General features: G+C 51.1%; 1 protein-coding gene across 3 annotated transcripts; it reads right to left on the reverse strand.

The window, feature by feature from the left end:
* Window positions 1-16: 16 nt before the first annotated feature.
* F12 (coagulation factor XII) lies at window positions 17-8,302 on the reverse strand. 3 transcript variants are annotated; one of them, XM_066341464.1, is made up of 14 exons: window positions 8,186-8,302; window positions 7,796-7,853; window positions 3,739-3,838; window positions 3,516-3,586; window positions 3,122-3,232; window positions 2,854-2,985; window positions 2,615-2,719; window positions 2,295-2,460; window positions 1,974-2,200; window positions 1,640-1,871; window positions 1,316-1,452; window positions 1,074-1,223; window positions 427-575; window positions 17-335 (listed from the first exon to the last, which is right to left on the reverse strand). In XM_066341464.1, the coding sequence occupies exons 1-14, from the start codon at window positions 8,243-8,245 to the stop codon at window positions 168-170; spliced, it is 1,866 nt and encodes a 621-aa protein (XP_066197561.1). In that variant the 5' UTR covers window positions 8,246-8,302; the 3' UTR covers window positions 17-167. The 3 variants fall into 3 exon arrangements, with proteins under 3 accessions (XP_066197561.1, XP_066197560.1, XP_066197562.1); XM_066341463.1 differs by having other exon boundaries at window positions 1,640-2,200; XM_066341465.1 differs by lacking the exons at window positions 3,516-3,586; window positions 3,739-3,838.
* Window positions 8,303-15,711: the final 7,409 nt, after the last annotated feature.

Below are 15,711 nucleotides of genomic sequence, written 5' to 3' on the forward strand. Positions count from 1 at the left end.
AAAGAGCTGTGCCTTTCAAACATTCCCAAAAGAACTTTATTGAGTGTTTACGCCATGCCTGGCGCTGGGATGGCGACGCTGGAACACAATCCTTGCTGTCCAGGATCCTGTCAAGCCACCCTTCCATTCCAGAATCGCCAAGGAGGAAAAGATGAGTTTCTGGGCAGTCAGGAATCGGTGTGTTCCCGGATCCAAGTCAGGTAGTAGGTTACGTCGGTGTACACACCTGGCTTGTTGCGGTCGCCACAACCTGAGCCCCAGCTGACGATGCCTCGCAGGATGAGCTGGCGCTCTGCGCCCTCATTCTCACACACCAGCGGACCTCCAGAGTCACCCTGGGTCCAGGACAAACGGCTCAGTGCCCTTGGCCTAGGGTCTAGACTTGACAGGGTGGGGATATGGCGGAAAGCGGGCCCAGGTGCTAACCTGGCATGCGTCTGTGCCGCCCTCCGGGAAACCAGCGCAGAGCATGCCCGGTGCGAAGGTGGTGCCGTGCAGGTCGGGGGCGGAGCAGCGCTCCTGAGGGATGAGTGGCACCTGAGCCTCCTGCAGAAAGCTGGAATATTCCTCCGCTCCTTCGAACCGAGAACATTTTCCTCACACCCCTTCCGACTCTGCTCTCCGCCTGTGGTGCACCTGGCTGCGCCGGGCTTTCCCAAACCCACTGATCTCGCAACAAGCCCGTGAGGGAGAGAACCCCATTTCATAGACCAGAAAACTGAGGCCCCAAACGAGAGGGACGTGAATGAGCCGGGTGGAGCAGAGCTCCTTTGGAATGTCACACCCCTTCCCAGCCAGCTAATGTCCTTAGTTAGCCTTGCAGCTCCGCGCCTAGTGTGAACCAAGAGAAAGTGTGATTTTCCCCGTACCTCCCGAGTGTTTGGGCGTTCCCAAACAAACAGTGAATCCCAGGCTCTGGGATGGACGGCTGCAGAGACAAGGGCCCTGCACGTCCTCACAACCCACCAGCACCAGGTAGCGCCTCCTTTCCCTGGTGATACCGAAGCTGCGGGCTCTTCTTGCCCACCCCGGTGGCCAGAGGTCTCCCTCTTGTCCCCAACGTTTCTGCCTACCTTCGAATTGGTGGCCCCAGCCGGCTACCTCGCAGAGCGCGGCTTCGGGTTCAGCGGGGTGGGCGGCGCTGCTCGGCAGGCAAACCGGCCGAACCGAAGGCGACAGGCGCGCGCAGCTGCCGTCTGCGGTCTCCTGCAGGCGCAGCAGTGCTAACCCAGGTGGGGAGGAGCGTGAGGCCGGTGTGCCGGCCTCTGAGCCCCCCTCACAATTCCCCTGAGCTCCACAGGGCGCACCCACGCACCCAGGTCGTGCTGGTAGGTGATGGGTGAGAAGGCCTCGTGCAGGAGGTAGTTGAGCACTGCCAGCGTCTGGCACTGAGCACAGCTCTGGTTATGGCGGTCCTGGCCCAGCACCACAGTCAGCTCCTCCGGCGCCGGCCTGTGGGTAGGATGGGGAGAGGATGCGCGCTCAGAGCGGACCACCGTGGCCTGGAGAAGCTCCCTGCTCCCGAGTCCCTTGCTAGGTTTCAGCTTCCTTCTGGGGAGCTCTGGAGGGGAAAGGGGAAGCACAGGGCACAGAGGAAAAGAGCCGAGTCCCCAACTGGCGCTGGGTAGATAGTACTGGCCGGTTCTGCAGACAGTGAGCTGCAGTCAGCACCCAGCAGGGGGCGATGAGACTGCCAGCGCAGAAATTGTGGCCCCAGTACAGCGCGGCGATGTAGGGATGCGCGCCAGGAAGCGCCACCAATCCCCCGACGACGCGACTCAGTGAGGACAGCCGTTTCCGGAGCCGTTGTCCGCAGCCCTCCGGATGGGTCCAGAGCAAGGGAGTCCACTGTCCGTGCATCACGTGCAAATCTGTGGAGGAGTCCGGGCTGAGGACAGGGAAACCCACGAGTGGCTGATATGTAGCTTGCCCCTCGCCCTCTCTGCTTAGTCTTTTTGCCCCTTCCCAACTACCTGCGGTCGGGGATTGAGGCGGAGGCTGGGCCCTGGTCAGAGGCTTCCGTAATGCTGAAAGCGTGGGCGAGGGGAGCTCCTGGCGCCCAGCGGCAGTCCAAGGTGGCGGCCAGGAGCTGGGAGCTGCCAGGGTCGGGGCTTGGCACTGTGCTAGACGGCAATATTCCCAACTCAGCCGGTCGCCGTTCCACACGAAACACCACGGGCGGGTGTCATTGTCCGGGTTCCTGTAACCACAGGAGAAGGCACTGTTCGAGCTTGAGGAGCCCCAGAGGACCCTGGAAGGGAGGAGGACGCCCTGCCCAGCCCCACCAGGCACACCGGCAGAAGGCATGGTCGCCCAGTCCCCTGTTCACTGCTTGCTCTGCAGTCAGGTTCTGGTAGGTGGCCTCTGAGGCCCACGGCTGACACGTTGCGCCAGAGAGCGTGGTCCCAGCCGTGCCTCGGTAGCTGAACCCACGTTCGTTGTAGCAGCTGGCCTCAATGTCTGGGGAGAGAGGAGGCTCCCTGCAGCTGGGTGATGGTACGGTCTTCCGCCCCCCCCCCCCACACACACACACAGCCACTTTCTCTCTCACAGTTCTCTGCTAGCCCTCCCCACGTGGGGCGGGGCTGCTGCCTCCAGCTAGACTAGGACTCACCCACATCGCAGGTGCGTCCTGCGTAGCCCTCGGGACAGCCGCACAGGTGGTGGCCCTCTGCTTCTAGGCAGCGGCCTCCGTGTTGACATGGATTGTTGCGGCAGACTGAAAGAAGGAGAGTACTGAATCACCTCTGGGCCCAGAAGAGTTCTCCCCCTTTCATAGACACACCACCTGGCCTTGTCCCGATCTTTGACCTTTGGCCCTCTTCCCCGCTAGTTCCCAACAAATTCACTCACCCTTGCCGGCCAGCAGCTTGCAGTGGGCTTGAGGACCCTGGCACTGGCACTTGGCCACACCTGCTGGCTCAAGTCTATACCATGTTTCATTCTCATGGAAGAACTGGAGAAGCTGACTCTCATAGCACTTCTCTGGGGACCAAGACGGAGAATGGTCTCAGGAGAGGCTGCAGCTAGGTTGCTGAGGGTCCTGTGACCTTTTCAGTAGGTGGAGGCTGCTCCTGTTCCCCAGCCTCCCCACCCCACCCCAACCCCAACATCTCCTTACCTCTCTGGCAGTGATTCCCAGTGAAATGTTTTGGACAGATGCAGTGTGGGCCACTTGGTACATTCACACAGGTTCCTCCCCTCTGGCAGGGGTTATGTTTGCCGCAGTGGTCTGAGAGATGGGCACAGTAGAAGGGAGAGTGGGGAGCCTGAATCAGACAGATGGGAGCCAAGGCCATACCTGAACCTGCTTGCCATGGCTTTGACCTTGTTTCCAGGCCTTAGTTTACTCTCATGCAAAATGGGGCCACCCCCTACCAGAACTTCTCCCTCTGGAGGAAGGGAAGGAGCTGGGTGGACCCAGAATCCCAGGTATGTAGGGTTTGATGAAACTCAGGAGAGTAACTAGGGGAGAGGAGAGGGCTTTGGGCCACCCCAGAGGCTGTGTGTGGCACCTTGAACTTTCTTGGGCTCCAGGCAGTACGCCCATCGTTGGTCCTGCTCAAAGTTGGGGGTAGTAGCACACCTGGGGAAAGAGAGAAGGCACCCTGCTCTGACCAGAGGGCTGGCCCACTCTTTCCTATCACAACCACCTCTCCAAGCAGGAAGAACCCCCCTCTACCCAAGGAAGAAGGTTGGCAGGGTCCATCTTCCCAGGCCCCTTCTGAGTCATCTTACCAGGGCCGGAGGCCATGTTGGCCCCTGCGGGTGCATTTGTGGTACAACTGCCCGTGGTACTGGAAAGGGAAGTGGCAGGGCTCCCCTGTGACAGTGAGAACTGCAGGGATAACACATTCTCTAATGACATTCTCTGTGCCCAGTCTCCCAGGCACCACCCTCAGGGTCTAGTTGGAAAAAACAGACCCTCAAAAAGATCACTGTGCCTTCAAGCATCCTGGTTAAGAAGTTAGGTCCTGGAATCAGACAACTGGAGTGGATGCTGACTTTAGCATCTACTAGTTGTGTGACCATGAGCAAGTTTGCAGCCTCCCACTTTAGAAGAGTGCTTGCCACAAAGTAGGCACTTCATAAATACTTGTTGTATGTTGAAGTCACTTAACCACTCTAAGCATTAGTTTTTTTATCAGTAAAATGACGATAATAATAATACAGTCAAAGATTTTTAGTTTTGCAAGATGAAGAGTTCTGGAGATGGGTGACAGTGATGGTTACACAATATGAATGTACTTTGTACACTTAAAATGATTAAGGTAAAATGAGTAAAATAGTAAATTTTATGTTATGTGTATTTTACCACAATAAAAAATATTTTAAATGATGATGTAGATATATTGGTACAGAAAGGTGTTCATAATTTTAAATAAAGAACAGCAAGTTATAAACAGCATGTTGGTATGGTTCTGTTTTTGTTTTTTGTTTTTTTGTTGTTGTTGTTGTTTTCTGAAGCTGGAAACGGGGAGAGACAGTCAGACAGACTCCCGCATGCGCCTGACCGGGATCCACCCGGCCCGCCCACCAGGGGCGACGCTCTGCCCACCAGGGGGCAATGCTCTGCCCCTGGGTGGGGGGTTGCTCTGCCGTGACCAGAGCCACTCTAGCGCCTGGGGCAGAGGCCAAGGAGCCATCCTCAGTGCCCGGGCCATCTTTGCTCCAATGGAGCCTTGGCTGCAGGAGGGGAAGAGAGAGACAGAGAGGAAGGAGGGGGGGGGTGGAGAAGTAAATGGGCGCTTCTCCTATGTGCCCTGGCCAGGAATCGAACCCGGGTCCCCCGCACACCAGGCCGACGCTCTACCACTGAGCCAACTGGCCAGGGCCTGGTTCTATTTTTGTATAAATACATTTGCATATATATACATAAATAATAAATTGGAAGGTCATTCTCAAAATTTTCAAGAGTGGTTTTTGAAGGTTAGAATTTTCCTCTTTTGCATTTTTGTAATTTCTAAAGTTTTTACAATAATAAATTGCTATTATACATTTTTTTAAATAGTACAGTCAAGTCTCAACATTCACAGATTCTATATTTTCAAATCTCCCTTTTTGCTAAAATTTATTTGTAAACCTCAAGTCAATTTTCAAGGGACTTTCATAGTCATTCACAGACATGCACAAGGAGGTGAAAAATCTGAGTCCCCGAGAGTACACATTCCAGCTGAGGTCACACTGGTGAAACTGCTTCCTGTTTCAGCTCTCTTGCTGTAAACAAGTGTCCTTTTCACAGTCTAGTTAGTGCCACATTTTCCACATTTTGTCCTTTTGCTGTTGAAAATGGCCCCCATAGTGGTGAAGTGCTGTATTCCAGTGTGCAAGTGGACTGTGATGTGCCTTATGGAGAATACATATATCTTAGATAAGTTTTGTCCAGGCATTGTTACAGTGCCATTGGCTGTGAGTTCAATGTTAATGAATCAACAATATATATTGAGCAAGGTGTATTTAAACAGAATCACACATGGAACAAGGTTATATTATATATTGATAGCTGATGAAAAATTTGTGACCAGCAGCTCACAGGAACCCAACTCTATATTTCCTCTAGGAGCAATGGTTCAGTATTTGTTAAGTCATGTTCATAGTAACTAACACAAATAACAAGAACTGACTGTCTATTTCAGAGGGACATTGTGAAGCTTAGATGAGACAGTGCCTGGCCTGACCAGGCAGTGGCGCAGTGGATAGAGCGTCAGACTAGGACACAGAGGACCCAGGTTTGAAACCTCAAAGTCTGGCTTGAGCGCAGGCTCACCAGCTTGAGCGTGGGGTCGTTGGTTTGAGAATGGGATCATAAACATGACCCCATGGTCGCTGGCTTGAGCCCAAGGTTGCTGGCTTGAGCAAGGGGTCACTTGCTCTGCTGTAGCCCCTCAGTCAAGGCACATATGAGAAAGCAATCAATGAACAACTAAGGTGCCACAACAAAGAATTTATGCTTCTCATCTCTCGCCTTTCCTGTCTCTCTGTCCCTATCTGTTCCTCTCTCTGACTATTTTACAAAGAGAGAGAGAGAGATAGTGCCTGTGAAACACAGCACAAAGTCTAGCACATAGCCCTGCTCAATAAGATTAGCTGCTATTTTGTTATTAAAGACACAGTGGTACTTGCAGAAGGCCAAACCAGGAATAAGACAGTAAAGGGAGAGAGAGGGATCTGAGATGGGCTTATTTAAAAAATTGTACTTATTTTAAAGGGAGAGGAAAGGCTGGAGAGAGAGAGAATAAAACATTGATTTGTTGTCGCACTTATTTGTGCATTCACTGGTTGATTCTTGTATGCTCCCTAACGGGATGGAATCTACAACCTTGGTGTAACAACAGTCTAACCCACTGTGCTACCTGGGCAGAGTTGAGATGGACTTTTTGTTGTTGTTGTTTTTAATTTTTATTTATTTATTCATTATTTTTAGAGAGGAGAGAGAGTTAGAATGAGAGAGAGAGTGAGAGAGAGAAAGGGGGGAGGAGCAGGAAGCATCAACTCCCATATATGCCTTGACCGGGCAAGCCCAGGGTTTTGAACTGGTGACCTCAGTGTTCCAGGTCAACGCTTTATCCACTGCGCCACCACAGGTCAGGCTGTTGTGTTTTTTTTTTAAGTGAGAGGAGGAGCAATAGATAGACTCTGGCATGCACCCGACAGGGATCCACCCAGCATCCCCTATCTAGGGCCGATGCTCAGACTAACCAATCTATTTTCAGTGCCTGGGGCTGATGCTCAAACCAATCAAGCCATTGGCTGTGAAAGGGGAAGAGGGATAGAAGGGGGAGAGGGAGGGAAAGGGAAGCAGATGGTCACTTCTCATGTGTGCTCTGACCAGGAATTGTACTCAGTACATCTGTATGCAGACAGCTAGGGCCAAGATGGACTTTAAAGAGGCAAATGGGATAGATAGAAAGGAGAAGCATCCTAAGTAGGTGATTAGGCAAGGGTAGGGCACCTAGGTTGGACCAGGCAGGAGGGTGGAGATCAGTTTGGCTGGGTGTGGAGTGATGAGGAGAGGAGGCTGAGGCAGTCAGGGTTGGATGTACTGGGTGGGCCTCAGGGCCAGGCTAAGGGCCTGGGCCTGACCCCACCAGGCCAGGCTCACCAGGGCAGGGACTATCAGTTCACAACTCTAGGTAAATATTTAGTGCCTGGAAGAATGAAGGCAGTGGGGAGATATGGTAGGATTTGAGGAAGATGGTGATGGCAGACATCCCCACCTAAAGGGGAGCTTAATTAGAAAAGCTAATATATCTTAAGTATTGACCTTGCATCTGACAGTGAGCTGAGTGCTTTAACATGGGTTTATGACTCATTTCTCCTTCCCAACAACCTTAAGGTATTTACTAAAACCAGCCAGGTTTTACTGATGGGGAAATTGAAGTTTGGAGAGGTCAAGTCACTTGCTCAGAGGCCCCAGTGCCCTGCTCTTGATCCTTCCTTGTCTATCAAAAACTCTGGCCTCTGTGTGGCATGAGTGATGCCTATGAAATGTATCAAGGAAAAGAAAAGAATGGGGAAGGCTGGGGAATCTAAAGAAAACTGATGGGGACTAGACTGGGCACTCAGGTATAGCCCAAGCCCTGACCTAAGGAGCACACAGCGCCCATCGGCAGAGACTTGGCACCCAGCAGGCACTTGGATTTTTATGCTAGCCAGATGACTCTGGGGATGAGAGTGACAATTGTGCCCAGGATCCTGCCCCTGCTTCATGGGCCTGAGATTGATCATTGGCACACTCCCAACCATACTCATTCCCACTCAAGTGTATCTTAGGAGGCAGAGCTGGGCTACTTACCCACTGTGTGTTCATCTGCCGTGTGCTTATGCACCTTGGGGTCTTTCTGAGATGGAGTCTGCAGAAAGAGGGAAAAGGCCAGGGAATTTGCCTACCCCTGATCCCAAACTAGTCCCCAGCTTCTTCTCACAGCCCAGAAATGCAGAGATTTCCTCACAAGACCCAGGCCCCTCCTCCTTCCTCCCCTCTCCTCCAGAAATGCAGGCCATTCCCTCATATCCATAGGCTCTGGTGTCTCTCTCCTTCCACCTGGGCCTTCTGGGCTGACCTCACCTTTCCACACAGGCCTTCCCCTCACTTGGACTAATAGGTCATGGGCAGAGGCCAAGGTTGTGATAGGGACCCACAGGGCCATCCTAGCATTATCCTCCTGATTCCCCCAGTCCTCACCGAAAGTGCTGACTCCAGCAGGCTCACCAGCAGGGACCCCAGGAACAGCAGAGCCCTCATGGCGTCTGTTCATTAGTCCACCCACCTGCCCAGGAGTCCAGATCAATAGAGTTGGCCAAAGGTCTATGAGGCCTGCGAAGTGGAGATTGGTCGAGCTGCCCTCATGGGCCTGGTGGGGCACTAGCTGTTTGTAGAAAGCTGAGCAGAGCAAATTCCTTGGTAGGCCTCCAAGGGCAGGGAGTTGGCAGTTGGGGGTTCAGGATAGAATAATGAGGAGCTGGGTTCCCCTCTCTTTCCCAGATAATGGGACTGGAAGCAGGAAGAGGGACTTCCTGTGTTCTGCATCCCACTGGGGATGAGGAGATTAAGGAGACCCAAGAGAGGCTCCCTGCTATAAAGATCTTAGAATCCATTGGGAAGTGTATTTGTTTTCTATTGCTGACTAAAATAAACCACAAATGTTACAAGTTAAAACAATATCCATTTATTAGTTGACAGATTCATAGGTTGAAAGTCTGGCGCTATGTGACTTGTTTTTGTGCTCAAGGTGTCACAAAAGTGAGACCAAGATTGAGTTCTCTGGAGGCTCTGGGGAAAAATCCACTTCCAAGCTATTCAGATTGTTGGTAGAATTCCGTTCCTTGTAATTGTAAGATTGAGGTTACTGTTTCTTTGCAGGCTGTCAGCCAGGCCTCACCCTTCACTCCTAGAAACTGCCTGAATATCTGGCCATATGGCCTTCTCCATCTTCCAAGCCAGCAGCAGATTCTCCCTGATGTTGACTCTCTTTCTTGCATTGACTCTCCTTTACCAGGAAGAACACTGTCCTTTTTAAGTGTTCATCTGATTAGGTCAGGCTCACCAAGTATACAGTAATCTCCCTATCTGAAAGTCAGCTGATTTGGGACGTTAATTACATTTGCAGCATTCTTCCATAGAAGCATCTAGATTAGTGTTGGACTGAATAACTGGGAGAAAGTAAGCATACAACAGGAGTGGGAAGCTTGGGGCCATCTTAAAATTCTACTGACCACAGCATGGCTTGTGGTGGCGCAGTGGATAAAGCATTAATCTGGAACACTGAGGTCGCCAGTTCATAAACCTTGGGCTTGCCTGGTGAAGGCACATACAAGAAGCAACAACTAGTCTGACCAGGCAGTGGCGCAGTGGATAGAGTGTCAAACTGGGATGTGAAGGACCCAGGTTTGAGACCCAGAGGTCTCCAGCTTGAGCGCAGGCTCATCTGGTTTGAGCAAAGCTCACCAGCTTGGACCCAAGGTTGCTGGCTCGAGCAAGGGGTTACTTGGTCTGCTGTAGCCCCATGGTCAAGGCATATATGAGAAAGCAATCAATGAACAACTAAGGAGTTGCAATGAAAAACTAATGATTGATGCTTCTCATCTCTCTCTGTTCCTGTCTGTCTGTTCTTTTTTTTTCTTCTTTTGTATTTTTCTGAAGCTGGAAACGGGGAGAGACAGTCAGACAGACTCCCGCATGCGCCCGACCGGGATCCACCCGGCACGCCCACCAGGGGCGACGCTCTGCCCACCAGGGGGCGATGCTCTGCCCCTCGGGGGGGGGGGGGTGTCGCTCTGCCGTGACCAGAGCCACTCTAGCGCCTGGGGCAGAGACCAAGGAGCCATCCCCAGCGCCCGGGCCATCTTTGCTCCAATGGAGCCTCGGCGGCTGCAGGAGGAGAAGAGAGAGACAGAGAGGAAGGAGGGGGTGGGGGTGGAGAAGCAAATGGGCGCTTCTCCTATGTGCCCTGGCCGATTCCCGGGTCCCCCGCACGCCAGGCCAACGCTCTACCGCTGAGCCAACCGGCCAGGGCCCTGTCTGTCTGTTCTTATCTATCCCTCTCTCTGACTCTCTCTGTCTCTGGGGGAAAAAAAAGAAGCAACAACTATGAGAAGAGAGAGAGAAGGGGAGAGGGAGGGGAAAAGAAGCAGATGGTCGCTTCTCATGTGTGTATGGACAGGGAATTGAACCTGGGACTTCTGCACACTGGACAGACACTCTATCCACTGAGTAAACCTGCCAGGGGTCTGTTAATTTTTAAAGGAGTCCTGACTGATACAAAATACCTGTGAGAAATGAAGTGGAGACAGAATGTAGCAATTTCTTAGTTCTGTTGGAAGAGGGGCCGCTGGGAGACTTCCTGAAACAGAAACCCAGCAAATGGAGGGCAGGAGAAGTAGGGGCACATTTTCTATTGTCTATTTATTTATTTATTTATTTATTTATTTATTTATTTATTTATTTATTTTTATTTTTCCAAAGTTGGAAACGGGGAGGCAGTCAGACTCCCGCATGCGCCCGACCGGGATCCACCTGGCATGCCCACCAGGGGGCGATGCTCTGCCCATCTTGGGGCGTCGCTCTGCTGCAACCAGAGCCATTCTAGCGCCTGAGGCAGAGGCCACAGAGCCATCCCCAGCACCCGGGCAAACTTTGCTCCAATGGAGCCTTGGCTGCGGGAGGGGAAGAGAGAGACAGAGAGGAAGGAGAGGGGAGGGGTGGAGAAGCAGATGGGCGCCTCTCCTGTGTGCCCTGGCCGGGAATCAAACCCGGGACTCCTGCACGCCAGGCTGATGCTCTACCACTGAGCCAACCGGCCAGGGCTGGGGCACATTTTCAACAATTGTTTTCAAAGATAACAGAAAGTGATAGTTGTTAAGTCCATGATTAAAGCAAAAGTAGCCTTTGACAAGTTTATTAAAGTGAAAGCATCTTAGCCTGACCAGGTGGGGACGCAGTGGATAGAGCATTGGCCTGGGATGCTGAGAACCCAGGTTTGAAGCCCTGAGGTTGCTTGCTTGAGCATGGGCTTGCCAGCTTGAGCATGGGGTCACTGGCTTGAGCATGGGATCATAGGCATGACCCCATGGATGCTGGCTTGAGCCCAAGGTCGCTGGCTTGAGCAAGGGGCCACTCGCTCTGCTAGAGCCCCCAGGTCAAGGCACATATGAGAAAGCAATCAATGAGCTACTAAGGTGCTGTAACAAAGAATTGATGCTTCTCATCTCTCTCCCTTCCTGTCTGTCTGTCTGCCCCTCTCTCTGTCGCAAAAAAATAAAAAAATAGGAAAATAATGACCTTAGAAGCAGGAACTAGAGGTAAGAAACAGCAATAAAAACTTGAGTCAGGAAATCTTCAAATCCCATCTTCACCACTGACCTGCAGCATGATCCCAGGTCAGGGCTCAGCCTCTCTGAACCTTGATTGCCACACCTCTCTAGGAGGGGTGGGCATTCACACTGGTAGAGCTATTGAGATGTTTGAATGTGGATGCATGTGAAAGGGTAGAGCCTAGCATACAGATGGGGCTCAATCTATAGAAGTTTACAAAGAAACTTTCCCAGGTGAACACACTCCCCTTTCTTAGCAATTTTTATACATTTTCCTCAGTCCTCCCTGCATATCTGGGTCTCTTCCATCAATTGCTTTGGACTGGAGCAGAAAGGCACCATCTCCCTGCCTGTCTTCTATAGCTGGGGTGTGGGATGAAAAGTGGGAAACCATGAATTCAGTTCCTGCTCGCAGTGTCTGGGCACATATACACACACACAAACCCCAGTCCTCTCTATGAGAGCCTTGGGGCATAGTTTTCAAAAGGTGGCAGAACTGGCCTGACCAGGCAGTGGCGCAGTGGATAGAGCCTCGGACTGTGATGCGGAGGGCCAAGGTTTGAGACCCCGAGGTCGCCAGCTTGAGTGTGGGCTCATCTGGTTTGAGCAAAAGCTCACCAGCTTGGACCCCAGGTCACTGGCTTGAGCAAGGGGTTATTCAGTCTGCTGAAGGCCTGCGGTCAAGGCACATATGAGAAAGCAATCAATGAACAACTAAGGTGTCACAACAAAAAACTGATGATTGATGCTTCTCATCTCTCTGTTCCTGTTTGTCTATCCCTCCCTCACTCTGACTCTCTCTCTGTCTCTGTAAAAAAAAAAAAAAAAAAAAAAAAAAGTGGCAGAACTGCCTGTTGAAAGACAAGATTAGGAAATAAGAAGGTGCCCACCGTCCATCCTTTATTCTTCCTCCATTGATTACGCCACTTTTTTTTCTCATTTAGTCTGTCACCACGGTACCTTTACGCAAACGGAAGCCACTCTTCCTCCACACCAATGCTGTCTGACCAAACTCTTTGTGATGATGGAAATCTTCTGTCTGTGTTGTCCACTCTGGTAGCCACTAGTCACATGTGGCTATTGAGCACTTGAAATGGGGCTGGTGAGACTGAGGAACTGAATTTTTTTTAATTTCATTTTAAATAATTTGAATTTAAATAGCTACATGTGGCTAGTGGCTACTGTATTGGACAGTGCAGGTCCAGGTAGATGCAGAAAGGTCAGTGAGTGGCTGAGCTTCTCACAGTGTGACAAGAGGGAGAGGAGTGTGAGAGAACGTTGGAGAGAGCTGCCTGACCTGTGGTGGCGCAGTGGATAAAGTGTCAGCCTGGAAAGCTAAGGTCACCAGTTCGAAAACCTGGGCTTGCCCGGTCAAGGCACATATATAAACAACTAGATTTGATGCTTCCTGCTCTTCCTGAACCCCTGTCTCTATCTCTTCTCTCTTAAAAAAAAAAAAAAAAAAAAAAAAAAAAAAAAAAAAGGTTGGAGAGAGGTACCTGGGCTGATATCAATTTGGGCCTTATTAGGCCATGGGGAGGAGCTTGGGTTTTAATTTTAAGTGTAAAAGAAAGTGTATTTTATGCTAATAAGAGATAACAAACTGTTCCCCATTTTTTTTTATGGCCCATCCAGCCTTTATTTTTTTTTTTTTTTTTTTTTTTTTTTTTCTTCATTTTTCTGAAGCTGGAAACAGGGAGAGACAGTCAGACAGACTCCCGCATGCGCCCGACCGGGATCCACCCGGCACACCCACCAGGGGCGGTGCTCTGCCCCCCAGGGGGCGATGCTCTGCCCATCCTGGGCGTCGCCATATTGCGACCAGAGCCACTCTAGCGCCTGAGGCAGAGGCCACAGAGCCATGCCCAGCGCCCGGGCCATCTTTGCTCCAATGGAGCCTTGGCTGCGGGAGGGGAAGAGAGAGACAGAGAGGAAAGTGCGGCGGAGGGGTGGAGAAGCAAATGGGCGCTTCTCCTATGTGCCCTGGCCGGGAATCGAACCCGGGTCCTCCGCACGCTAGGCCGACGCTCTACTGCTGAGCCAACCGGCCAGGGCAATCCAGCCTTTATTAAATGTTATTTATTTATTTGTTTATGTTTTTACAGAGACAGAGAGTGAGTCAGAGAGAGGGATAGACAGGGACAGACAGACAGGAACGAAAAGAGATGAGAAGCATCAATCATTAGTTTTTCGTTGCACACTGCGACACCTTAGTTGTTCATTGATTGCTTTTTCATATGTGCCTTGACCGCGGGCCTTCAGCAGACCGAGTAACCCCTTGCTGGAGCCAGCGACCTTGGGTTCAAGCTGGTGGGCTTTTTGCTCTAACCAGATGAGCCTGCGCTCAAGCTGGTGACCTCGGGGTCTTGAATCTGGGTCCTCTGCATCTCAATCCGATGCTCTATCCACTGCGCCACTACCTGGTCAGGCCTGTTCCCAAATTTAACAGCCTAAAAGAACCAAATATTTATTGTGTCACAGTTTTTGTGAGTTAAGGACCTGGGAACTGTTTAACTGGGGCCTCCGGATCAGTTTCTCATGAGGCTTCAGTCCTCTTGACTAGGTCAGGGTCCACCTCCAAAGTCATTCACAAGACTGTGGGCTCTGGTCATTCTTGGTTGTTGGCTGGAGACCTTAGTTCCCTGCCACGTAGGCCTCTCCATAGCGCAGCCCCATCATGACAGTTGGCTTCCCTCAGAGCAAGCCGATGGGGAGGTAAGAGCGGGGTCAAAACAGAAGCCACAGCCCTTTTAGTAACCAAATCATGGAGGTGACAATCCAGCCCTTTCACTACATTCTTTTCATTAGAAGTGATTCATTATGTCCAGCCCACGCTCAGGGAAAGGGACTCACGTCAGGGGGAAATACCAAGAAGGGGGATCACTGGGGCCATCTTAGAGGCTGCCCAGCCCAGGAAACCACCAGAGGGTCCTGAATAGGAGCATGATAAGATCAGGTTGATTGTTTTCACAGTAAGCAATACAGCCTTGTGATACAAGATTAGAAGTCCAAAAGGGTATATGATGTAAACCCTCCCTCTCACTTTTGTCCCTGGTCACCTGATTCCCCCTTCCCAGAAGCAACCAATGTTCCTGGGCCTTATATGTCCTTCCAGAGGCAGTCCATACATATGGAAGCACAGCCATCTGTGGTAGTTGTTACTATTGTTCACCAGTTATTACCAACAACACTCTCCATCCAGGTATACAGTAGTTATTCCAGGAAACTATTTCTGTGTAAAAAACAAAACAAAACAATACAAAAAAACCCACTTCCAATTTAGTGGCATAAAATCACAACTATTTTTGGTCCTGTCTGGTTGGCTCAGCGGTAGAGTGTCGGCCTGGCGTGCAGGAGTCCCGGGTTCGATTCCCGGCCAGGGCACACAGGAGAAGCGCCCATCTGCTTCTTCACCCCTCCCCCTCTCCTTCCTCTCTGTCTCTCTCTTCCCCTCTGGCAGCGGAGGCTCCATTGGAGCAAAGATGGCCCGGGTGCTGAGGATGGCTCTGTGGCCTCTGCCTCAGGCCCTAGAATGGCTCTGGATGCAACAGAGCAACGCCCCAGATGGGCAGAGCATCGCCCCCTGGTGGGCATGCCTGGTGGATCCCGGTCGGGCACATGAGGGAGTCTGTCTGACTGCCTCCCCATTTCCAGCTTCGGAAAAATGCAAAAAAAAAAAAAAAAAAAATCACAACTATTTTATTATGCTCATGAATTTTGTGGGTCCAGAATTAGGCAGGACACAACAGGGGTGGCTTTGTCTCCCTGTCACAGTACCAGGGCTCTCAGCTGGGGATACTTGAATGGCTGGGGCTGATCTAATGGCCAGAACTGGAGTCACCTGGAGGCTTCCTCACTCACACACATGGTGTTGCAGGGGGACTGTCCCTGGGAGCAGAGCATGTACACATGGTCTTTCCACTCCATTTTGGCTTCTCACATAATGGTCATCGATTCCAAGGGAACATCCCAAGAGAAGCATTCAGAATGCAAGTATTGCCAGAGAACCAGGTTGCATGGCCTTCTCTGACCTAGCTTCAGACGTCATGTTCATCACTTCCATCATATTCTACTGATGACAAGAATCGCTAAGGACAGGGACATTAGAGCCCATTTCTTTCTTTCTTTTTTTTTAATAAACAGTTTTTTATTATTATTTTTTTATTTACTTTTTTTTTTACAGAGACAGAGAGAGAGTCAGAGGGATAGACAGGGACAGACAGGAATGGAGACAGATGAGAAGCATCAATCATTAGTTTTTTGCTGTGCATTGCGACTTCTTAGTTGTTCATTGATTGCTTTCTCATATGTGCCTTGACTGCAGGCCTTCAGCAGACTGAGTAACCCCTTGCTGGAGCCAGCGACCCTGGGTCCAAGCTGGTGAGCTTTTTGCTCAAG

The sequence above is a fragment of the Saccopteryx leptura genome, chromosome 6, assembly GCF_036850995.1.
Source record: "Saccopteryx leptura isolate mSacLep1 chromosome 6, mSacLep1_pri_phased_curated, whole genome shotgun sequence".
Lineage (NCBI taxonomy): Eukaryota > Metazoa > Chordata > Mammalia > Chiroptera > Emballonuridae > Saccopteryx > Saccopteryx leptura.